Genomic DNA, 14689 nt, shown 5'->3' on the forward strand with positions numbered 1-14689 from the left:
TGTGTAGTGGTAACATAGTGTTTTCATTTCACGTGTGGTGTTTTGATGCTGCTGTCATATATTTGTAGTAGGATAGGACTCTCCTGAAATGCTTTGAGTTACGACGTTCATTATTGGTGATCACGTATGTTTTATTGTTAGCTGCTTTGGTTCAAGTGGGATAGAAATGTTTTAAATACTAAAATGAGGGTATATTTGGCACTCATTGGAAGGTGATTTAAAGTACACCTAAACAGTAATTCCTTGTGGTGATCCTTGCTTTGTGATGCATAGCCCACCCTTCCATAAAGCAGTTAGTTGTGTTCTTGGAGGCCAAGGGTTAATAATTTTTTTTTTTTCCAGGGTATGTGTTTCCTAGGCTGGCACTGGGAGAGGTAGGACAGCCCAGTGGGTTTAGTATTCTGTGGCAATGCCTTTGCAGTTGGCTGGCTGGCTTGAAATATTGGACTTAATTGTCTACTGGAATTGCTTTTTGCCTCGTAACGTTGATTTAATGCCACTCCTACACGTTGCTTCTAACATTACGTCCATGAATTTAATTTCACTGCAGATACTAAAACTAATCTGGGAAAGACTCGGGATTACAGTGATATGGTTTTCTATTAAGATCGAATGTAGATGTTGTGTCTTGAAGTACGTCGTAGCCAAAAAGAGTTAAAATGGCTTATTTTTGTATGAAATATGGAATCTTGCAGTTACCGTACACTTTCTTTGAAAGAGTAGCTGATTTCTGGAACAGCCTACAAGCTGAAGTGATGGGTTACTTAGTTTAAATTGTACAATATTTTGGGAAGGTCAGGCCTTGGGCCTGGCTGCTAAAAGGGACAGCAATCCTCTTGCTCAGCATTTTCTTTTCATCCGATAAGTCAGTACAAGCCAGAAGATACAGTTCTTTATCAAAAGGTTTACTTGAATTTGGTTGAGGCAGGAAAATGGGAACGCTTTAGCACAAAGTATTATTCAAGCAGTAATAGAGCAAAGTAGTTTCACATACTTAAGAGTCTTACGTTGGATTTGTTTGGAACCTTCTGCCTTGACAGCTTTGCTATCTGGATCCCTTCTCCCTGAGGGAAGCTTATCTGTAAGTGGGAGTGTGTGGTGCAGTGGTCAGAGCTCCAGCCTTGGCACCCTGAGGTTGTGGGGTTGAATCCTGCACTGCTCCTTGTTACTCTGGGCAAGTCATTTAATCCCCATTGCCCAGTGCATTAGATAGAGTGGAAACCCACTGGGACAGTTAGGGAATAGAATTATAGGATATTATTAAAATAAATATCTGTCCAATGGTAAGGTGCAAAGTCCTGATGGTGATCTTTTCCTCAATGGGCACCTCTACTGGGGTTCTCTTTTGGGATGTCCTTGTCTGTTCGGCCTTCATCTTGTTACACTTCTTCGTTTGTAGGAATTTGTGCTGAGCTGGTTTTCCATTTTGTCTCTCACTTTCTGCAGAAGTAGCAGCTGTCGGTTATTGTAACTCTTTCCAGGTACAGAGCTCGGCTTAACCCCAAGATCCTCTTTCCTCTTAGATAGAGATTAGCTGCGAAGGTTAGAGCCAGGCTTCTTCTCTTTACAGTAAGGATGGCAATAGCCAGGGAAGCTGGATCCAAAAACAAGGAAACCTTTTCACTAGATTTGGTATTTACCCCAGCAGTTTGCCACAAGAGGTGTCTTCTCCTCTTGTTAGCTGCAGGTAGGATAGGCAGCCCTCTGTTCCAGAAGCTGAGTCTTCTAAGTGAAAGGGTCAAATATATTCTCAGAGCAATGGAAGCCTTACTGGGTCAGACCAATGCTCCATTAAGCCCAGTAGCCCGTTCTCACGGTGGTCAATCCAGGTCATTAGTACCTGTCCAAAACCCAAGGAGTAGCAACTTTCCATGCTACCGATCCAGGGCAAGCAGTGGCTTCCCCCATGTCTCTCTCAATAACAGACTATGGACTTTTCCTCCAGGAATTAGTCCAAACTTTTCTTAAAACCACTTTTACCAAAACAATGAATATGGATGAGCTGATTATTTGGCAGAAGATTCACTGATTACTTCCCCCCCCCCTCATAGCAGCATACCGCAGTGAGAATCCAGGAAATTATCTTCTGTGTTGCGTCACCCCCTTTGGGTGGTGCAGCCAGATTGATTAGTGGCATTTCTAGAACAGCACTAAACTAAACTAAACCTTAGGTTTGTATACCGCACCTTCTCCGCAATCGTAGAGCTCAACACGGTTTACAGGGCTAAGATAGAAAGGAACTCCAAAGGAGGGTTATAGGATTAAGTGTAAAGAAGATATAGAGGGTTTTAGGGTGCCAGAGAGGGGGGAAGTGTTACATTTTTGAGAAAAGCCAAGTTTTCAGATGTTTACGGAAGAGTTGGAGGGAGCTCGAATTTCGGAGTGGGGATGTAAGGTTGTTCCAGAGCTCAGTGATTCTAAAGGGGAAGGATGTCCCTAGTTTTCCAGCATGGAATATACCTTTTATAGAAGGGAAGGATAGTTTTAATTTTGGGGAGGATCTGGTGGAATTAGGATTAGAGGAATTCCAAGATAGTGGAATAACAGGAGGAAGAATGCCATGTAGGATCTTGAAAGTTAGGCAGGCACATTTGAAGTGGACCCTGGAGATTACTGGAAGCCAGTGAAGCTTGGACAGGAGCACACATTACCCCGATCTTGAAACGGCTCCATTGGATATCTATTGAACTATGGGTTCATTAAAGTGTTATCTTTGGTTTATCAGATTTTCCTCTGGAAGGTCTATAGACCAAAGAGAGCATTGCGTTCTGACGGTGCCATGAGACTATTGGCAACTACTGAAGCCCCAAAATCTAAGATGTTTTCAGAAGCTGCCATTTTGGAATAAGTTGTTGGGACATCTAAGGATAAGCACTGACCGTTTTAGTTTCAAAAAACCAAGCTATTTTCAGATGCTTCTTATTAACGTATTTACTGATAGATGTAACTTCTGTCTTGACTCTGTGTTTGCGTCAATACGTGAATTCTTAAGTCCTATGATATTAATTGCCTGAGCATTGTATGTTTGGGTGCAAATGTTTTGTTTTTTTAAAGAAAATATATTTTATGATATTGTTGTAATTTAGTCTTAATTTTAAAAATGTAATTTCTGTTTTGTACTCTGCAATTATGTTTTCATGGAAACCGCTTTGTTTAAAGACGGTATATAAATTTTTAAAATAAACAAAATCTATCTGTGCATCTGTGAACTGGGTTCAGGAAATCATAATGTAGAGGAGGATTTAGGAATGGCACAAATTGACCCCTTTGTGTGTTCATTTAGCCGATGACATGCTTCAGTGTCCGTCTTCGGGTCTGCTCGTTCTAGCAACAGTTGGGCCCACGTCAACAATACAAGGAACAAGAAATCGCAACTTTCCAATGATTATAATTGTGCTCTAGTAGACGTTTGAAAAACATTACACTCTCTTGCATGAGAAATAACAGTGATGATGAAACAGCAGCTTTTTGTCAGGTCAATGCAATGAAGTTCTTCTGTACCTCTTCAAGCTTAGCCATGCCAACGAGAAGCCGCCAGATCATTTCTCTCAAAACTTTGCTCACGCACGAGGAAGGTATGTGGATGTCTGGGTGGTCTTATATGGCAAGAACAATATATAACATATTTGAAAATTCCATATAGGCTTGACGTTTGCTCCCTGGACCCCAGGCCCTCCTAAAACACCTGTCGCTTAAAATTAGTTAAAAAGAAAGCCGATGAATTACAGCCACTAATGGAAACTAGATGACTAAGAACATAAGAACATAAGACTTGCCTCTGTCGGGTCAGACCGGAGGTCCATCGTGCCCGGTAGTCCGCTCACGCAGCGGCCCCTCAGGTCCAGGACCTGATAGTGCTCCTACCCTAAAACTCACATACACTTTTCGATTTTGTCCTTCTATCTATACCCTGCAATCCCCTTCACTTCCAGGAAGTCATCCAGTCCCTTTTTGAAACCCAATATTGTACTCTGTCCTATTACCTCCTTTGGAAGCCGTCTTCAGCCCATTCATCTATCTAGCTAAATTCTTTAACCTGCCAGATCCATCTTGAAAATTGCCTGCATGTGTACTTTAAATTCACTTAGTAGTGAAAATTGAAATTTTCTGTGCTTTATAGCTTGGCGCTCTTACAGGAACTACAAAAAAATATTGGCTAATAATGAAATTATCTGCTGGATTTAATCCAACACATTAAATCCAATTCCTGTGAATGTTAAATCCAGATTGCTTGTTTTTTTTTCCCTGGTGTCCACTGCACGGGGGATTGCTCTGTTTTGGAAGGTTGCAGGATCTGTCCCCAACAACGATGGGGTTTATAAAAGAAGGGGCTGATGCAGCAAAGTGTTCTAGGTTTTGCACGTAGGTCAGAGCCTACACAAAACTCGCTTCGTAAGAGTCCAGATTCTATTTGTTATCTAAAAAAATCCACACTGGTGCTTTTCTATAAGCCACATTCGAAATTAAGCGCAGTGTCTAGAATACATGTAGCGCCCATCCACATGACTAAAATTTCACGAATGAAAACCTGGCATAAATGCCTGCGCATATTCTAGGAACGCCCCTCCCCTGACCATGATCCTGTAGAAGCGTCGTGCATAAGAATTGACCTAAACCACTTTATAGGATACATCTAGAAAGTGTGCATAAATTCCGATTGGTGCCAAAAACTAAATTTCCCTGTCCCTGTCCCATTCCTGTAAGCTCTGCCTTAACCAAACGCTTAGGATTTTAAAGTGTCTGAGGATTGTGCAGATGAGGACGGAGCTTGCGAGAATGGGGCAGGGACCGGAAAAGAACTTGCCGGGACAGGGGAATTGAGTTCCTGCCCCCTTGTCATTCTCTACTTGGTATTGTGACATCATAATGCCTCATTCCACCAATAAGAGCCAGCCTCATCAGTGATGTCACATTGGCTGGATTGTCCTACACTTGGCTCACTTTTACTACACTTTGGTGCTGGTGCCGGGGAAGGCAAGGGGCGCATATGGCAAGGAGAGAAAGAGGGAATGCCCCCCCCCTCCACATACTAGGCCACTGGATGGACATTTTTTTCTTGCGAAACCCTTCCAATTTGCTATTTTCAAAATCAACCTGTTTTCTAGATGGATTTCAATTCTTTTGATAAGTAGTTTGTCTCGATATCAAGGGAGCATGTTAGACAGGTGGGGTGTGGACTTGTGGTTTGGACATTTCTCTTTCACAAGGACTACACACTGTCTAAATCAACACTTCAAAATCTGAAGAGGTAGAAAAAGCCGCAGAAGCAATCGAGGAGCCCTTACTCGGTGGCTCCTTCTTTTATCGGACACAGGCATAAAAACCTCCCTGAGAAATTCAAATTTTGTTCACTTGAAGTGTCCTAATCCAGTTCAAAAATCTTGCTATCTTCTTCAAACACCTCTTAAAATTTCACACTGATCTTTCACCTTCCAAGTGTCTAAAACAGAACCTCATTTACCCCACCTTTGACAAAGCCGCATAAGGCTTTTGTTATCGTCGGCCGCGGTGGTATTAGTTCTGACGCTCGTAGGAATCCTCTGAGGATCGGAGCCAATACCGCCACGGCCGGTGATTAAAAAAAAAAAAAAAAAAGCATAACGCGGCTTTGTACAAGGAGCTCTTAATTGGTTTATCTACAGGACCCTCTGGGTTATTTCAGGCCGCTTCAAGTTCTCAGATTCGCAGCAATGCTTTCTTTGACCCATCTCCCAGTTCACCTGGTGTAGCTTGTTTGTCACACTGTGAGCTCCTGAATGAAGCACCTGAAGCTTTGCTGTTTAATTTACAAAAGTTGGCTAAAATATCAAAAAAACTTGGGGACAGTGCTTGAGTAAGGTGAGATGCCTACCACGTAAAGACACTTATGAGCTGCATTTGAAGTCCATGCTTTATTAATGCATAGACAGCCAACAGGGCAAACATGGTCAGTTCATCTGAACTTTCCCAATTTTTGGCTTTAAAAATGTGAACATTGTGGTTTAACTTTTGGGTTAAGAACATAAGAATAGCCTTACTGGGTCCATCAAGCCCAACAGCCCGTTCTCACGGTGGCCAATCCAGGTCACTAGAACCCAAGAAGTAGCAACGTTCCAGAACCCCAAAGAGTTATCAAGATTTCATGTAGAACCTCAAAGAATAGCAAGATTCTGGAACCCCAAATACTACAAACATTCCATGCTACCGATCCAGGCCAAGCAGTGGCTTCCCCCATGTCTTTCTCAATAATAGACTATGGACTTTTCCTCCAGGAAATTGCCCAAACCTTTCTTAAAACCAGCTACGCTATCTGCTCTTACCACTGAGTGAAAAAATATTTCCTCCTATTGGTTTGAAAAGTATTTCCCTGTAACTTCAAGTGGCCCCCCTAGTCTTTATAATTTTTGGCAGGGTGAAAAATCGATCCACTTGTACCCAACTTTCTGTTCAGCCTCATCTTAGCCCGTGGCTGACCTGTTGCTTCGCATACCTATAATCTTGACGTTGTAGCTGTTGGTCTCCAAGCCTTTGATCTAAGCACCCCTGCCCCCCATTTCCAGAGAGCGGATGGAACATTGTGTACCAAACGAGAGGGATATTATAGTATATAACAAAGAGGGTTTTACAATGAAAGCAATCCTGCACAGTCTTGTTTTAGTGCAAAGCAGGCGTGAGGAGACGGGCATCTTGCCAAGAAACTCCCTTGTTGGCAGAGGCTCTGCTCCGCTCTTCTGGATTTTCCCGGTGACACACGATGCTCAGTGTGTTCTTTAAAAACACAGTCGACTCAAATTTAGCTCACGCCTTTTCATTGATTAGCTGGGCCAGGAGGTATTTCCCTGCCCTCAGGATGTAAAAGTCTGTCTGTTTTGGAGACTACATATTTTTTCCTTTTTCTGTGCCTTACTGGAGTATGATGGGGGAGGGGGCTCTTCAAAGCTAGCTGGCTTTCCAGGATAGGGTTAAATGTGGCTATGCTCCTCCTGTGGGGTGGGCTAAAGCCCTCGGCAGCTCCTCAATTCTGCCTTGAAAGGTGGTGGAAGATTTGCCAGAGAGGGTAGCGGAGACTGGCGTGAAAGGCAGCTGACAGGAGGTGGCCAGAGGGCATCAGCCCTGGCACCAAGTTCTTGCCTTCTGCAGAAGGGCTTTAATGCTCTCTTTTCTACCTGTGGGCTGCCCTCCACCTCCCTCTCCCTAAAGAGAAGCTCCATGCAAACCCCAGCAGAGGGGGAGGGGCTGTGCCAGTAAACCAGGCTGGGTTACAGCCCAGGCAGCTGCTGCCCTCAGTCAGGCTAGCTGGATCTTCTCCAGGGCCCAGTGCAAGTTGGGCCAGCCCAGCATGTGTGTTAGGACCTGCCTGGCTACCCTCTGCTGATCAACCTGGATTCGCTTCTGTGGCTCTGCTGTTTATAAACAAGATGTCTGTCTCACTGAGGCAGCCCAGGGCTCTGCCTTGCGCTGGAGGCTTTGCAGGTTTGCACAGGGAGGACCCAGAGCTCTAACAAAGCAGGACCGACAGGAGCCGACATGCTGTGTGGGCTGAAGAAAGACCTGCAGTCAGACTTGGGTGAGTCGGCCTTAGGGGTGGGGGGCTTGAAGAGGATTGCTTTAATTTTGCAGAAAAGGAAATCCTAAGGCTTGAAAGGAGGGACTATATAGTTCCTTTCGCTGCAGGTTTTCTGGCTCTGCTGCAGCGTCTTTTCCTTTTGTTCAAGAAACATTTCCCAGGTCTGGACCACCCTGGCTTGCAGACGGGTGACCTGATTTTAACCTGGCCAAAAAAGGTCTCCACTGCTTTCCAAGATCCTGGGCTGAATGTTGGCAAATCCTGTGGCTTCCCTTAACCTTCACAGGGATGTATGTGTGGTGGTGGTGGTGGTGGTAGTGGCTTATCCTTATAAGAGTATAATAGCCATACAGAAGGCCAATGGTCCATGTAGGCCGGTTTCCTGTTTCTAACAGTGGCCAATCCAAGGCAAGCAGTGGCTTTTCCCATCTCTGTCTCAATAGCATGCTAGGAACTTGTCCAAACCTTTCTTAAAACCAGCTATACAATGAGTTCCTCTTCTTTGTGTTAAAAAGTATTTCCCTGTAATTTTAATTGAGTGTCCCTTGATTTTTATGAAAGGGTGGAAAATTGATTCACTCTTACCTGTTCTACACCTCAATCATATCCCCCTCAGCCGTCTCTTTTCCAACTCTTTTTTTTTCGTTTTTCCTCATACGAGAAGCGTTCATCCCCTTTATCACTTTGGTCGCTCTTTGAACCTTTGCTGATTCCATTATGTCTTTTTTTGAGGTAATGACAACCAGAACTCGGCGCAATTCTTAAGGCGAGGACACACCATGAAGCAATAAAGGCATTATTTCCTTGGCCCTATTTTCCATCCCTTTACTAATAATTGGATTATTCTTTCCGACATGCATCACTTGACAGATGAAATTTAATGTGGACAAATGCAATTTGGATGCCCAGTCGTCCAATTTCCTAAGGCAGTTCTTAAACCCCCAGCCGGTCGGGTTTTCAAGATGTCCCTAGTAAATATGCATGAGGCAGATTTGCATATAATAGAGGTAACAGGCATGCAAATCTGCCTCATGCATATTCGTTAAGGATATCTTGGCTGTCTAGGAGTCTGACCTGAGGACTATAAAAAAAAAAAATTGCAGGAATACCGTAAGTGTGTTGACAACTTTGAATAGTTTTGTGTCATCTGCAGATTTAATCCCCTCACTTGTCATTCCAATTTCTAGATCATAGAAACATGACAGCAGATAAAGGCCAAATGGTCCATCTAGTCTGCCCATCCGCAGTAACCACTATCTCCTTCTCTCCCTAAGAGATCTCATGTGCCTATCCGAGGCCTCATGAATTCACACACGGTCTCTGTCTCCGCCACATCTTCCGCATCTACCACCCTTTCTGTAAAATAGTATTTCCTTAGATTACTCCTGAGTCTATCACCTCTTAACTTCATTCTATGCCCTCTCATTCCAGAACTTCCTTTCAAATGAAAGAGACTCAACTCATGGGCATCTACACCACATAGGTATTTAAACTTCTCTATCTTATCTCCTCTCTCCCGCCTTTCACTGGTTCCAGTACAGATCCCTGCAGCACTCCACTGTTTACCCCTCTCCATTGAGAACAAAGGCCATTTCACTCTATCCTCTGTTTTCTGTCCAATAACCAGTTTCTAATCCACAACTGAACATTGTTTCCTATCCCATGACTCTCAATTTTCTCCGGAGTCTCTTATGAGGAACTTTTGTCAAAAGCTTTCTGGAAATCTAGATACACTACATCAACCAGGTTTATTCACACCTTCAAAGTAGTGAGGCAAGACCTCCCTTGGCTGATCCCATGTTGACTCTGTCCCATTAAATCAGGGGTTCTTAACCTAGGGTCTGTGGACCCCTAAATCATCCATGGCTGGGTTTCAGGGGTCCGTGAGGGTCAGATCAAAATTAATATTTATATTCACTATATAGCCCAGTACTGTTGATTTTTCTCACAGATAACAAGAGTAGGTCTATTTTAATTTGCCCAAGAGGATTGTATTTCATAATTATGAGTGGCCGTTACTTTTTGCGTAAAAAAGGATGGGGTTTTTTAGATTGTTTCCTTTAAAGTTTAATAATACTCTCAATAAACAAAATACATTATATTCATTGCATACAAAGTTGTGATTATGTCACCATTTCTGGGACAAGGGAGTCCATAGCTTTCATCAGATTCTTAAAGATTCCACTGAAGTCAGGCTTACCAGTCTGTAATTTCCTGGATCACCCTGGAACCCTTTTAAAAATAATTGGCTCAACATTGGCCACCCTCTAATATTAAGGTACTATGGCCAGGATTCTACAAACTCCAACATGTAGATGAGGGTGATCGGAGGAATGCCCCCATCTGCAGGCACGGATTACGCTATAGCGATCCCCGCGCATGCGCAGACCATCTGTAGATGCTCTGAGCATGCGCGGGACCTCCGGGCCGTTGGAGTTGGGTTTTTTGAGGGGGGGGGGTTCTTCTTCTAATGGACAAGAGACCCAGGTAACCTAAAAGTGCTGCCTGCCTGCCCCAACTCTCCCACCTTTCCCCGCACTGCAAGCCCATGGTTTTAACCTGCTGCCTTAAGCGGGTTAAAACCATGGGCTTGCAGTGCGCGAGAGGGTGGGATAGTCGGGGCAGGCAGGCAGCGTGTTCGGGGCTGCAGGATAGGGGCTGGCAGGGCAGCCGGAAAGGCCTTCAGCGACTGGTGCTCAGCAGCAAAGTCGGTGTTGCAGGATTTTCTTTAGTGAATTGCGTCCCTGCCTATTTTGCATGCCGTTGCCCTCATTTGCACGCACGGATCGGAGGATGGTCGGAAGACAGGTAAGTGAATCGGGCCGGGGGTCGCAAACGGATCGGTACACGATCGTTTTGCTTAGTGAATTTGGGGCTATGGACGATTTTAGCAATAGGTTACAGATCACTAACGACAGATTAGCAATTTCCTATATGAGTTCTTTCAATACCGTCTGGTCCAGGTGATCTATTACTCTCTAACTTGTCAATTTGGCTCAGTACGTCTTCCAGGTTCACTGAAATTTCTGTCAGTTCTTCTGCATCGTTACCTTTGAAAATCATTTCCTGTTCAGGTAGATCTCTTACCTCTTCTGTAAAGACCGGAGCAAAGAATTCATTCAGTCTCTCTGCTATTGCCTAACTTATCCTCCCTGTGCCCTTTTTGCTCTTTGACGATCTGACATTCCAGGGTCTCTGTTTACCTTTTGATGCATTAAATGTACAATATTAAATCGGGTGCATTGTGTGAATTTCACCATTTGATGCCCAGCCCTCTTCTCTAGAGAAGCTGCTTCAGATCTGGCCGTGTAGCGACTGACATTTTGATTGTAGGCAATAAGCAGAGAGTAGGTACATGTCTGGATACGTGCAGTTCTAAGTGTAACACAACGGTCTGGAGTGAGTGTATCAAAGAGCTCCTCTGATTTTGAGGGGTGGGGGTGGGGACTGATCTAAAGAAAGCTGAGAACAGATGTACTGAAAGTGTGCCTGAAGGGCTGTATATGAGTTAATGACTTGGTGTCCTACATCAGGCAGGTCCCTTGCAAGTTAACCTAATTCTGTTCATCAGCTGCTTTCCTTAGATATGGTTTCTAAGGTGAATACCTCTGTGTAGGCTGCGTGTTACCTGCAGTGCTCTACTATAAGAATGTGTATTTTAAAATCTTAACCAAATCCTTGCTAAACAAATATATGGTCTCTGCTATAGCTTCTCTTCAGGGATGGAGTCAGGGCAGGGAGTTAGAGCATAAGAATAGGTCAGAGCAAAGGTCTGTCAAGCCCAGTAGCCCATTCTCATGGTGGCCAAAACCCAAGAAGTAGCAACATTCCATATAGAATCTCAAAGAATAGGAAGTTTCTGGAATCCCAAAGACTAATAAGATTCTAGAATCTCAAAGAGTGGCAACATTCTATGCTACTGATCCAGGGCAAGTAGTGGCTTCCTCAATAACAGACTAGAGTTAGAGGTTTACAGTTGAAATATTTAGGCATCTAAGGTGTTCTGTGTACTTTGTTTATCCATATGTGAAGAACTTTGTAGTGGAACATGGCATCGGGGGAGAGAATCCGAGTGGTGAGGGCATATGGAACCCCACTACTCTAGACACAAACAGCCAAGACACGCCCACGCCTAGCCTTAGGTGAGCTTAGACGGGCCTACCGTACTCATCCCTCTAGGCTCCCACAGGCACCTACAATGTAGGCGGCCTGCCTCGGAAGGTTTTTTTTTAACGTGCATCCCGATTGGCTGGCTAGGGATGCCATTTATAGAATTTGGCCCACTGTGTCCAAAAATCACTTGATTAATCTTTTTGTTAGATTTTTGTTTTGTTAAATGATGTGATAATGATCAATTTAAATAAAAGTACATCTGAAATGATCAGACCAGATCATAGGTTCCCAGGAATTATAGATGTAGTCAATATTGGGTTATTACTCTATTTTTGGTATAATTCATTCCAGAAGTGCACTCGTATATCAAAGCAAATTTCCCCATAGGAAATAATTTAAACTCGGACTATTCGTTCCACATCCCAAAAACTTGAATAGAAAATAAGTACTGTACATACTTGTATTGCAAGATCTCACTTGTTTCGAACAGTCACTGCACTGCGGGTGAATTGGGTGCGATGCTTTTATTACGTTCAGCCGTGCTCAGTGTGAGATGTGCGTATGTTGTGCGTATTTGACGTGAATCACGTATATGTGCTCGTACTGCAAGATGACGCTCGTTTATCGAGTTACAATTTAAGAAAATGTTTTGCTCGTCTTGCAAAACACTCGTAAACCACGTTACTCGCTATCCAAGGTTTGACTGTATATTGAAAGTTCATCTGATAAAAAAAGATGTTTTATGCAAAATAACAGTCTCATTGCTGAATGTGAAAACTCAAGTTCCTCGTCCCTGCCCCATTCCTGTAAGCTCTGCCTTAACCGCACAAGCGTCAAACACTTATGATTTTAAAGTGTTTGAGGCTTGTGCAGATGAGGACGGAGCTTAGGCATTGGTGGAATGAGGCATTATGACATCACAATCTCAGCTCTAGAATGTTGCTACTTATGATTTTAAAGGGTTTGAGGCTTGTACAGACGAGGACGGAGCTTAGGCATTGGTGGAATGAGGCATTATGACATCACAATCTCAGCTCTAGAATGTTGCTACTTAGGATTTTAAAGGGTTTGAGGCTTGTGCAGATGAGGACGGAGCTTAGGCATTGGTGGAATGAGGCATTATGACATCACAATCTCAGCTCTAGAATGTTGCTACTTATGATTTTAAAGGGTTTGAGGCTTGTACAGACGAGGACGGAGCTTAGGCATTGGTGGAATGAGGCATTATGACATCACAATCTCAGCTCTAGAATGTTGCTACTTATGATTTTAAAGTGTTTGAGGCTTGTGCAGATGAGGACGGAGCTTAGGCATTGGTGGAATGAGGCATTATGACATCACAATCTCAGCTCTAGAATGTTGCTACTTATGATTTTAAAGTGTTTGAGGCTTGTGCAGATGAGGACGGAGCTTAGGCATTGGTGGAATGAGGCATTATGACATCACAATCTCAGCTCTAGAATGTTGCTACTTAGGATTTTAAAGGGTTTGAGGCTTGTGCAGATGAGGACGGAGCTTAGGCATTGGTGGAATGAGGCATTATGACATCACAATCTCAGCTCTAGAATGTTGCTACTTATGATTTTAAAGGGTTTGAGGCTTGTACAGACGAGGACGGAGCTTAGGCATTGGTGGAATGAGGCATTATGACATCACAATCTCAGCTCTAGAATGTTGCTACTTATGATTTTAAAGGGTTTGAGGCTTGTACAGACGAGGACGGAGCTTAGGCATTGGTGGAATGAGGCATTATGACATCACAATCTCAGCTCTAGAATGTTGCTACTTATGATTTTAAAGGGTTTGAGGCTTGTACAGACGAGGACGGAGTTTAGGCATTGGTGGAATGAGGCATTATGACATCACAATCTCAGCTCTAGAATGTTGCTACTTATGATTTTAAAGGGTTTGAGGCTTGTGCAGATGAGGACGGAGCTTAGGCATTGGTGGAATGAGGCATTATGACATCACAATCTCAGCTCTAGAATGTTGCTACTTAGGATTTTAAAGGGTTTGAGGCTTGTGCAGATGAGGACGGAGCTTAGGCATTGGTGGAATGAGGCATTATGACATCACAATCTCAGCTCTAGAATGTTGCTACTTATGATTTTAAAGGGTTTGAGGCTTGTGCAGATGAGGACGGAGCTTAGGCATTGGTGGAATGAGGCATTATGACATCACAATCTCAGCTCTAGAATGTTGCTACTTAGGATTTTAAAGGGTTTGAGGCTTGTGCAGATGAGGACGGAGCTTAGGCATTGGTGGAATGAGGCATTATGACATCACAATCTCAGCTCTAGAATGTTGCTACTTATGATTTTAAAGGGTTTGAGGCTTGTACAGACGAGGACGGAGTTTAGGCATTGGTGGAATGAGGCATTATGACATCACAATCTCAGCTCTAGAATGTTGCTACTTATGATTTTAAAGGGTTTGAGGCTTGTGCAGATGAGGACGGAGCTTAGGCATTGGTGGAATGAGGCATTATGACATCACAATCTCAGCTCTAGAATGTTGCTACTTAGGATTTTAAAGGGTTTGAGGCTTGTGCAGATGAGGACGGAGCTTAGGCATTGGTGGAATGAGGCATTATGACATCACAATCTCAGCTCTAGCATGTTGCTACTTAGGATTTTAAAGGGTTTGAGGCTTGTGCAGATGAGGACGGAGCTTAGGCATTGGTGGAATGAGGCATTATGACATCACAATCTCAGCTCTAGAATGTTGCTACTTATGATTTTAAAGGGTTTGAGGCTTGTACAGACGAGGACGGAGTTTAGGCATTGGTGGAATGAGGCATTATGACATCACAATCTCAGCTCTAGAATGTTGCTACTTAGGATTTTAAAGGGTTTGAGGCTTGTGCAGATGAGGACGGAGCTTAGGCATTGGTGGAATGAGGCATTATGACATCACAATCTCAGCGCTAGAATGTTGCTACTTAGGATTTTAAAGGGTTTGAGGCTTGTGCAGATGAGGACGGAGCTTAGGCATTGGTGGAATGAGGCATTATGACATCACAATCTCAGC

The 14689-nt window shown here is 43.6% G+C and overlaps 1 protein-coding gene across 8 annotated transcripts in view; it reads left to right on the top strand.

The window, feature by feature from the left end:
• Positions 1-14689, top strand: part of GRIP2 (glutamate receptor interacting protein 2) — a 223587-nt gene that overhangs the window by 143099 nt on the left and 65799 nt on the right. Inside the window, exon 1 of one of the 8 annotated variants that reach the window (XM_033925933.1) lies at positions 7025-7546. The exons of the other annotated variants lie outside the window; for them this stretch is intronic. Within the exon in view, the coding sequence (XP_033781824.1) occupies positions 7507-7546 (40 nt within the window). The 5' untranslated portion in view covers positions 7025-7506. Of the gene's footprint in view, positions 1-7024; positions 7547-14689 lie in introns of those variants that run through there. 8 annotated transcript variants of the gene reach the window in all.

Source organism: Geotrypetes seraphini, chromosome 17, assembly GCF_902459505.1.
Source record: "Geotrypetes seraphini chromosome 17, aGeoSer1.1, whole genome shotgun sequence".
NCBI lineage: Eukaryota > Metazoa > Chordata > Amphibia > Gymnophiona > Dermophiidae > Geotrypetes > Geotrypetes seraphini.